The sequence below is a fragment of the Capra hircus genome, chromosome 17 (assembly GCF_001704415.2).
Source record: "Capra hircus breed San Clemente chromosome 17, ASM170441v1, whole genome shotgun sequence".
Classification (NCBI taxonomy): domain Eukaryota; kingdom Metazoa; phylum Chordata; class Mammalia; order Artiodactyla; family Bovidae; genus Capra; species Capra hircus.
The window spans coordinates 10,164,757-10,175,427 of record NC_030824.1 but is presented as its reverse complement, the minus strand read 5'-3'; the positions used below and the strand labels follow the sequence as shown (position 1 = coordinate 10,175,427).

General features: G+C 61.5%; 1 protein-coding gene across 1 annotated transcript; it reads left to right on the top strand.

Moving 5' to 3' along the window:
• LHX5 (LIM homeobox 5) lies at positions 1,351 to 10,671 on the top strand. Its single transcript, XM_018061183.1, has 5 exons — positions 1,351 to 2,077; positions 4,076 to 4,299; positions 4,925 to 5,202; positions 5,909 to 6,074; positions 9,823 to 10,671. The coding sequence occupies exons 1-5, from the start codon at positions 1,905 to 1,907 to the stop codon at positions 10,188 to 10,190; spliced, it is 1,209 nt and encodes a 402-aa protein (XP_017916672.1). The 5' UTR covers positions 1,351 to 1,904; the 3' UTR covers positions 10,191 to 10,671.

Here is a 10,671-nt window from a genome sequence, read left to right as displayed (position 1 = left end):
CTACACAAGCAATCTTACACAGAGGCACACACATAAGCAAATACTATCACATTCATGTGGCTGCAAATATGCACATATATACATATTTATATGGACACACTAACCAACAAAAACAAAAGCACGCAGACTAATATACACAGATATTAGCAGAGCTATGCACAGGTACAAACACAAAAGATATACACGCCAAAATATATTCATATAATCGATTCCTGAGTGATATAAAGAGAGGCAAAAACAAGATTCTCAAACAGCAAATGCATATTAACAAACTCAACAAATGCACCCAAACGCATATCCACACCTAAGCCTTGGCATGTACACATGCAAGAGCATGCGCGCGCGCACACACACACACACACACACACACACACACAACTATACACTCTGGCTCCCAGCCTGTGGGCCCAAGCCTTGCAGACCCCATCGGCCCTCTTTTCTGGAGTGGGAAGGGAAAATCCCCACCTAGCTTGCCTGGCCTCCCTAACTTAGAGCATCCAGTTCAGTGGCTGGGTTGGTACTTTGGGAAAGAGGCATGTTTTTTTCCCTCCCCCACCAGAGTCACAGTCCCCCTCCACATACACCTGCGAACACCCTCCCCCCAACACGCTCGGAGCCCCGTGGAACGGCACTTCCTGCCTCCTATGAAAACTAGAACCTGCACACACAGCCGGGACCCCCAGCGCGTGCAAACAGCGCCCGCGCAATCTTCCAGCGTGCCGCCTTGGCCGCGCTACCCACTCACCGCGGCGCCCGGACTGGCTGACCCGGGATCCGGAAGGTGCCGCGAGGAGAGCGGAGGCGCGGTGAACGCCACTTCTGAGCGGGCTTCGGGAAGACCGGTGCGCCCTGGATACCCCACTCCCCACATCGCCCCCGAGTCCCATGGCCAGCGCGGGGTCTCGGAGCGGGCCAGAGAACATGCCCCCCAACCTGGGCCTGGGCCTGTTCGGTCTTTCTCTCTCTCTCTTTTTCCATGAGAAAGGCCAGGCTCGTCCCCAGTCCCCATGTATGACAAAGGAAACCGGGGACGCCTCCCGGGAGTCCCGGGAACCTCTCTGTCGCAGCTCCAGGGCGCTGACCCCAGGGGCGCGCGGGTGGGAGAGTCCAAAACGGCGGGCTGGGCTGGGGAAGAGGAGGCAGGCAGAGCGCGCGATCCTCGCCTTGAGCAACTTTTGCAAGTTCCGTGGATGGAGAAGGGGGCAGAGGTCCCCCACCTCCCCACTAGGCCTTGGAACCCTGACCCCCACCCCCAAATATGTGTGAGGCGAGAGAAGACAGAGGCAGTTTTCAGATCGCGCGGCCCTCCCAGCCCCCAGCCCCAAACTGGAAGGTAAATACTTACTTTGCCTCCGAACCAGGTACAAGCTAATACTCAACAATACTGATGCCTTGTTTTTTTTGCTCTGTCCGGACCGCAACGCTGTAGCCAATTTAGATATGCTATAAATTTAAGAGGTTGCCATGGCCACCGCGAGCCCATTGGCCGCCGGGCCCCCTACGTGCCTCGCCACGTCACCAAATCTGAATAAGGATGCGCGAATTAGGCGGCGGCCAGACAAAGATGAGGATCGGGACCGCTTGAAAGTGGGGGAAAGTGCCGGCGCCTCCGCCACCGGGGAAAGCCGCTCGGTAGAGCCGAGGCCAGCAGCCACCGAAGATTTACTGGGGCGCGCGGCCCGGGGCATGAGACTGTGAACGCCACCAGTCCCCACCCCACCGCGGGCAGCCTAGCGCCAGGCCCAGAAATCACCCGAGGACTTGACTGGCTGAGTCTTGGTTCGGACCGGACTCGCCCGGCGGCGGCCAAGAAGAGAGGCAGAGAACAGCGGCGGGGCCGGGGGCCCGAGGGCCGGGGGCCCAAAGGGAGGTCGAGGCGGCCCGAGCCGCCGGGGCGCGGGGCTATGATGGTGCACTGTGCCGGTTGCGAGCGGCCCATCCTCGATCGCTTTCTGCTGAACGTGCTGGACCGCGCGTGGCATATTAAATGCGTTCAGTGCTGCGAGTGTAAGACCAACCTCTCGGAGAAGTGCTTCTCACGCGAGGGCAAGCTCTACTGCAAAAATGACTTCTTCAGGTAAGTGGCCTGTGCTGCCTCTACTTGCTGCCCGCGCGCCCGCCCCGCGCGCGCTCCGTTGGGGCACCGGGGAACGGGAGAGACCCACCCCAGCCTCCCGGTCTCACCAGCTTCAGTGCGGAGCCGGCTCTCCTAGCAAGGGCCGGAACCCAGGCGGAGTGAGAAGAACGCGGCTGGGCTGCTTCTAGCTGGCTTTTCCAGGCCGGCTTGGATAGGCAGTGGGGCAGGGAGAGGAAGCTCCCTGACTAACTTGCTCCACACTCGTCTCTGCCCCTTCCTAGCCGGCACCACCCCAGGGTGGAAACTTCCAGCCCGGTTCTGAGAGACTAAGGATTTTGGCGAAGTTAGGGACTGCTGAGGGCTTCTCCCACCAGGCAGAGTGCGGGCTGTCCAGAGGCTGGGCTCCAGGCAGGTAGGGTTCCCCGGGCCTTTCTGGACAAACAGAAACTTCCCAGCCCCAGAGCGGGCTCAGCCAGAAAGGTCTCCTTTGGTGATGGGAAGGGAATCTTCTCCTCAATCCCCCCATCCACATCCCCCCACCATCAGCCCCAAACTCCTTAAACATTTTCTCTTCTGTTCAAAGTACAAACGAAATGAAGCTGGAATCAGGACCTGCAGGGTCTACCCTTGCTGCCCACTCGGGCCCTCAGGCAGATCGCAGAGATCACTTCTCTAAGTCTCGGTTTCCCAGCTGAGAGATGTTGAGGGTTGGCCTGGAAGGCTGTGGGGGTTTTGGCCGCTAGGCCTGGCCCACTTCCCCACGGGCGCCCAGAGTCAGCTTTGTGAGTGCGAATTCCAGGCGCAGAGGGAAGAGGGGGGCATGATTAACGCTGTGCAGAAAGGCTGCTCACCGGCCCGGTGGCTGGCACTAGGGAATTTGAATAGGAGAAAATGTCAGTCGCGCCTTTACACGTGTAAACTCCCCGGCCCCAGAGGCCCAAGGCCCCTCATGTGGTGCTTGCAAAGCACCTAATGATTTTTGATAAGGTGCATATGGCCAATTATGCTGCCGGATAAGGCCAAAAGTGACTTATGGCTTTTAATGCCCTCACTACATCAACGTCACCCAAATTCGCCCTGTTTAGAGACATGGGTGTGAGTAGATGTGGGGCCCCAGAGTCCTGGGCCCTTGCCCTCTCTCCCCCTGCACCTCACCGCTCCCCCTTTTCCTTACCCCTCCCTGTGCTGGTCTGCACCATCCATTTCAGGGGAGGCCGGCTGACTCCCAGCACTCCTAGAAGAAAGAAGAGGATCTAGACAGGGAACACAGAAAAGGAGGCATTGGAGAGATCCCGAGTTCTGGCCATGCAGGTTTAGGACTGCCTTCTGATCACATATCCTCCTCCCCTGCCTGCCAGGGCCTGGGATCTGGGGACCTGGAGGCCCAGTCCCTGCCTTCCAGAGCCCACAGGCCCCTGACCAGCTCCAGTGGGGCCCAGAGCAGGGCCTGGAAAGTCTACAGTGCTGGGAATCAGTAGAGGCTCTCTCTTTCCTGCTTAGGTTCAGCTCAGGAGAGGGTCCCCCTCGATGCTCCATTGCTAGAACCCACCAGCCAGGCTGATGGACCCTACCTGGATCTCAGCAGACTGTTAAGGATCCAGAAGGCAAAGCCGAGAAGTGGTCCCAACCTGGCCTGCCTGGCTTTAAAATCCTCCCTGACCTCAAGAGCAGAGTTTGCCTGGAGCATCCTGGGGAGGAGCTGGTAGGGGTGGGGGTGGAGGAAGGGCACGACTTGGGGTGCTCTGGGCCTTCTCCTCGGCTGAAGGCTGCACCCATTGCCAAAAGCCCAGCAGGGTTCAAATGAGCCCGAGGCACAGTCCAGGGCATTTTGTCTCCTGCCTGGCATTTCCGGCCAGGGAGGATGGGACTGGGATCTCCTGTTGACAGACGTGGAAATGCAGGCTTCTCAGAAGCCAGGGCAGGGCAGGAGGAGGTCAGGGCTTCGGGGAGGATGGGACACTGGGCTGGCCTCAGGTGACAGGCCGTGTCCATCTGCAGGCGCTTTGGCACCAAGTGTGCGGGCTGTGCGCAGGGCATCTCACCGAGCGACCTGGTTCGCAAGGCCCGCAGCAAAGTCTTCCACCTCAACTGCTTCACCTGCATGGTCTGCAACAAGCAGCTGTCCACCGGCGAGGAGCTCTACGTCATCGACGAGAACAAGTTCGTGTGCAAGGACGACTACCTGAGCTCCTCCAGCCTCAAGGAGGGCAGCCTCAACTCGGGTAGGAGGCCCTCACCCCTCCCCGGCCCAGGCCCCAGCGCCCTCCCCACTTTGCCCCGGGTTCAGAGCTCTCCACTCAAACGTCAAGGCACACGGAGGGGCCGTGGGGGGCTGGCGAAGAGGGGCAGCGTTGGCAGCCAGCCTCTCAAGATACTTGCCTCGCCTGCTCTTCCCCTGCTCTCCTTCAATTCTTGTCCAAGCGGTCCTCCTCCTCCTCCAATTTGGAGCCGTGCAGTTTCCCCTTTCCGAGTCTTTTCAGCTCCTGCTAATTTCTAGCTGCATAGTGAGGACAGTAATTGAGGGAAGGAGAGGTGGGAAAAGAAGATCCCAGGCCAGGAGGGCGTCAGGACCCTCCTCGCGTCCTCTCCTGAGAGCGCGCCTCCCCCTGTCGCAAGCGCTGGCTGGGAAGTGCTGGGAGGGCTTGAGAAGGGCCCCTCGGAAGGCCGGGCCCCGCCTGGAGGGAGTGGGCGGGCGTCGGGCCCCTGGGGGAGGGGCTGCGGCAGGTTTGGGGTGGGAAACCGGCCGCGGTTGGTGGTGGCCCGGGCCGCCGGGAGCCCGCTACCCGACTGGAGAGGTCTCGGGCCGCCGCTGACGTCCGGTTCCCTTCCCGCTCCGTCCTCCCGCAGTGTCGTCCTGTACGGACCGCAGCTTGTCCCCGGACCTCCAGGATCCACTCCAGGACGATCCCAAGGAGACCGACAACTCGACGTCGTCGGACAAGGAAACGGCCAACAACGAGAACGAGGAGCAGAACTCGGGCACCAAGCGGCGCGGCCCGCGCACCACCATCAAAGCCAAGCAGCTGGAGACGCTCAAGGCCGCCTTCGCCGCCACGCCCAAGCCCACGCGCCACATCCGCGAGCAGCTGGCGCAGGAGACCGGCCTCAACATGCGCGTCATCCAGGTGCGGCCCGGGTCGGGCCACCGCTCCCCAGCGCCGCTGCGTCCGCGAGCAGGGAAGCTCGGCGGAGTCTCGCACGCAGCCTCCTTGGCTAAGAGCGCGCCGAGTTCGGCGCAGGGGCAGGCGGTGCGCCGGAGGTCGGGGCCCGCTGGTCACACGCCTAGCCGGAAGATCCAGCCTGGCCCTACTGTCTTCCAGCGGTGCCATCTTGGGCGGGTCACTTCACCTCTCTGATTCCCGCCCCTCGCCCCTTTCAAGGAAGGTTTTAAGCCTCGCTGGAGTACGGGTACCTTTCCCTTCCTCCCATCCGCTGGGCAGAGGAAGAGGCGCTGTTTGTTCTCCGTGTGTTCCCTCCGGGCGCCCGACGCGCGGGCAGACAGACAAACCGGCCAGAGCCCGGCCGGGGGAGGCGAGGAGCCGAGACCGGCGCCTTGCTGGGCGGGAGGCCTTTATAATAAAGCCGTCACACTGCGGACGGGCCAAGGACCAGGAAGCTCAGCTCTTTATGAGTCGCCCCACGGGTCCGCGAAATCCTTCACCCTTGGCTGGTTCGCCGAGGCCCCTCTCCACCCCTCTGGTCTAATCCGGCCCGGCCCTCCGGCTCAGGGCATTCTTGGTGCGAAGGAGGCGCTAGGACCCAGCAGGGACGGCCCGGGCAGGGAAAGAAGGCGACCCAGATCAGAGCTCACGTGCCCCTTCTCTGTCCCAGGTGTGGTTCCAGAACCGACGGTCCAAAGAACGCCGGATGAAACAGCTGAGCGCCCTGGGCGCCCGGAGACACGCCTTCTTCCGGAGTCCGAGGCGCATGCGTCCGCTGGGCGGTCGCTTGGACGAGTCGGAGATGTTGGGGTCCACTCCGTATACCTACTACGGAGGTAAGCACCCCGCCTTGGACGTGGTGCCCCACACCTAGGTCAGTGCTGGTTGAGAGTGCAGGCCTGGATCCCTGCGATCTGGGGTGCCCGGGGACCCCCTCCTCCTTTCTACCCACGAAAAACATACACAATCATGAACACACCTTAAGAGACACACATCAACAGGGGCAGACCCACGCTCAGATACTTTCTGGACAGAAAATCAGACACATGCGTTCACTCACCCACAGCTTGATACCCACAGATAAACATGTGAGACAGGCAGTGACACACTCACCCACGCAGTGACACACTCACCCACACAGTGACATACTCACCCACGCAGGATGCACACGAGTTCAGAGACCGTGGAGACCCAGGTCTACCCCACCCCCTGGGTATACTGACAGACAGGCTGAAACTCCAGGTCAAGCACTCAGCGTGTACCCCATCCCAGCCTGACACACAACCTTCTGCCGCCCTGGCCCACGGGCTGACCTGGTGTATGTTGACACCAGCAGGAAAGCAGGCCCTAGCAGGCAGCACCAACAGTGCTGGAGGGGTCAGGGGTCCTCTGGGGTCACCCCCTCGCTATCTTTCAAGACAGCATCTCCTTTTCCAACCTCGGGGACCGTGTTCACAGCATCTGGACCATTTAGCCCAGATGCCCGGCAGTTGGGCAGGTTTTGCTGGACTAGGACTCTGGCCCACCCACCAGCTGCAGGAACACCAGGGTTCATCACGACTGGGGGTGGGGTGGGGTGAGGGCGTGGGGGGGAAGCAAGAATTGAGCCAACCCAGTTATCCACTCTCCCATAGGGCTGCAGGGGCAAGGAGCCCAGCGTGGCCCAGAAGAATTCTTCTGTTGCTGTTAGCACGCTTAGGCCTGGGTGCGCTCTCCTCTTAGTCACCTCTTTCCTTTCTCCTCTCTTCTGTCCTCCCTTCTCCCCTCTGCGTTCACTTCACTCTTCTGAGTGACCTCTCCCGACTCCCTCACCTTGTGTTTTGTGGAGACCCAGTTGCTCCAGGGCACTGTTGGACTCACTCATCCGTCCTGCGCATCCCAGACTTGTGGGCTCAAGGAAGGCATCTCACCTTCTCTATTCCTGAGCCTCTGAATTTGGGGAGCCCCCAGGAATGTCTTTGCCTGAGAGGGATCTCTGTTCCACCCAGACTGGGGAAGGGGGTGGCCCTAGTAACCCAGATTGGTGAGAGGTGACTTCTTTTAGAAAAGTCAGCTGAGTGGCAGTGTGGAAGGGGAGGGCCAGGATCCCGGTGCCCAGGCAGACCCAGGAAGGAAAATAAGGGCACCCTCTACCAGCTTTGTTTTATCCACAGGCCTAGGAGGTTAGCTCTTCTGGCCCGGCCAGGGTCCCCGGAAACTGTGGGTGAAAAATAGTGATGTGCTTTTAGGGAAGAGACTGAGATGGCAGGGCAGGTACAGATGCCAAAGGGAGTCGGCCTAGTGGACTTGTCCTGGGGCGGCTACTCACGGACACTCTTCACCCATCTTTGCCTGCTTGCGCGCAAAATCTCCGCCCGGCGCGGGGAGGTTGGCGGGGCGGTACCAGTCCGGAATTTTTCCCCGCCTGGGTAATTAACCAAGGTTTCCCCCAGGACCAGCGTGCCTCCCACCAACCCGACCGCCTCTTCTACCCCCCTGTCTGCTGGATAGAGTGGGGGCCTGGACACGCGGGGTCCCTCTTTCCCCGGAATGGGTTGGGGGGACGGCCGCGGACCCCCCAGCCCCAGGGAGGCAGCCCCGCCTAATCCGCGCTGGGAGATCCCGGCGGCGGCGGCGGCCGGCAGCGTGCGAGAAAGGGGCCGGGCGGCGGGGCCGGCGGCTCCCCGTGGGAGCCGGGACAAAGCCCCAGCTGCGGCTTTTGTGCCCTTTTCAGACGGCGTTTGTTCCAATTACCTCCGGCTCGGCCGCCATATGGGCGGAGGCGGCGCGCTCCGCGCGGGGGCCGAGGCCCTCGCTGGCTAGCCGGCTCGCTACGGACCGTGGCCGTCCCCCATCGCCGTCCCTTAGGGGCCCCAAATTCGCCGCTTCCAACCTTTCTCTTCACTTACGGGGAGAATGGAATGAGCGGTTTTTAAAAAGTAATTGGCGACCGTTTTGGCTGTTGCCTAAACCGTCTCCAAGCCCGCCTCCAGACACTCCCCGTTTGGACTGATGTCAAGGAGGGTTTGGGGAGGGAAGGGGGCAGCAGGGGGAGTCCAGCACTCGCCCCGGCGACAGACCCCGGCCCTAAACAGGAGGCGTGGGTTTGCTGAAGAGACTTCGGCTTACGGACGCGCTGGTTTTCCCTCCGCCCAAAGCGGGTTATTGTCAAGGGTGCTCCTTTCGTGGGGTCCCACGCCCCAGTCTTTCAGGGGACAACCCGAGGTGGAGGGAAAGAGGCTCTGTCCTCTGTTCGAAAGGGTTTAGGGAAGGGGGCTTTAGGAGGAGGTCACGGAATTGACTCAGAAACACTTTGTCGAGAAATGGGCGGGCGTGTAATCTGGAGTCACTGCGCTCCCCGAATTTGTCGGCAAAATTCGAATTTGTGCATTTTTCCGCCGAGAGAACCAATAGCTATCACCAGATTGGTAAAAGGGCTGAATGTCCCCAAAATGCCCCAAAACTTTGGGAGTCTTGGCAACCCCACCCCGGCGGATACAGCTTTACCCCAAGGCGCAGGGATCTCTAGACTTGGCCCGGCGAGTGTTTTTTTTATCGTCCCCCCCCCACCCACCCACCCCCGCCTCTCCAAATCTCTGGGGCTGAGCTTTTTCCATTCCTGGCCAGGTGAGGCCGAGGCAACCGATCGGAGCCCCGAGGGGGTGCAGCGCGGGGAAAGGGAGGGCTCTGAGGCCGCCTGGCATGGTCCGCGGCCAAGTTTCGGCGGCCGGGGCCGAACTCGCCAGCGCCACTGTGCTCCGGCTGCGCTTCTCGCAGGCTGGGTCGACGCCGCATCGCAACCATTTCACCTTCAGTTCTCTTTCCGCCGTCTCTGCCTCCCTGCCCTGCTCCTCTCCCGGGTCTCTCAGCTCCTGGGTCTCTCAGCCCCCGGGTCTCTGGCCCTCTGTCTGACTCATCTTTCGCGTCCCTGGACGCCTCTGTCTCTCCCCACCTTCCATCTTGTTCCTGGGTCTCTCCCCGGGTTTTTTTCTGCGTCTCTAACCACACAGCCGCCTCAGCTTTCCCTTTCCGGCTCCTGCACTATCTCTGTTTAACTTGAATAACCTCAGCCGTGGGTTCAGTGACTGAATCTCTCTTCTTGCCTCCCCACGGACTCTGGGTCTGGGGTGTCTACTCGCGTGCTGTCCTACCGATCTCTCCCTGCCTCTTTATCTGGTATTGTCCAGTGCCTCTCGCTCTCTAGCCAGCTCTAAGGCACTGTCTGGAATCCTCTGTCTGTTGCGCTTCCCCCGTGACCTCTGTCTCTCCGTCTCTGTATCAGGGAACCTCTGATGTTGAAAGGTGTGTGTCCTTCATCGTCCCTGAGTCTCTCCCAGCTCCTGAGGCTGTAGCCTTTGCGTCTCACTGGTTGTCTGTCTCCCCAGCACGAACTCGAAGTCTGGTCTTCCGCCCTCTGGCCTGCCTCTCCACGGGCGTGGTCCCCGTGAACGTCCTGTCCCGCCAGCCCCAGCCGCATCTGCACCTCTCTGCCCTTGGGCTCCCTGGGTCCCCTCCCCCGGATCTCCTCCCCCAGGCCCCGTGAGTCTTTCCTCAGCGACCTCCCCGCCTCTCACTCTCCCCTCTGCCGCCCTGTCCCCTCCGCAGACTACCAAGGAGACTACTACGCGCCGGGAGGCAACTATGACTTCTTCGCGCACGGCCCGCCGTCGCAGGCGCAGTCCCCGGCCGATTCGAGCTTTCTGGCCGCCTCGGGGCCCGGCTCAACGCCGCTGGGCGCGCTGGAGCCGCCGATCGCCGGCCCGCACGCCGCCGACAACCCCAGGTTCACCGACATGATCTCGCACCCGGACACGCCGAGCCCGGAGCCGGGCCTGCCCGGCTCGCTGCACCCCATGCCGGGCGAGGTGTTCAGCGGCGGCCCTAGCCCCCCCTTCCCCATGAGCGGCACCAGCGGCTACAGCGGACCCCTGTCGCACCCCAACCCTGAGCTCAACGAGGCTGCCGTATGGTAAGGCCACCGGGCCGGGCCACCCCCCCGCGCTTGGCCCCGGGGACCCGCCCGGCCGGCCCCCGCCCCCACCCCCCGACTTCACCCCGGACGCAGCCTCCCTAAACCAAAACGCCCAGCGTGGACACAGCTCGCTCTCTCCCGAGTCCGAACTCAACCGGCAGCTGCTTCTCGGCTGGGCGCGAAGGAGGAGGACCGACCCCGCCCCCCATCTCCATCCTCTCACCGCGGCCTCTCCGGGAACCCCCTGCCAGCGTCTCCCGGCAGCTGCGAGCTATTTCTTGGGACTAAAGTGTTAACTCCGAAGGGTCAAGAGATTTCAAGCACGCTCTAGGCTTCCCCCGACCTCTCCCCCAACCCACACACCACCTCTTTGGACCAAGAGAGGGCTGAAGCCAACGGATGGAGACGGTTTCTTTTTTCCCCCCTCCCTGGAATCCGACTGGCATTTTGTAATCGTATTTCTCACTCTGCTTTCCCGTCTT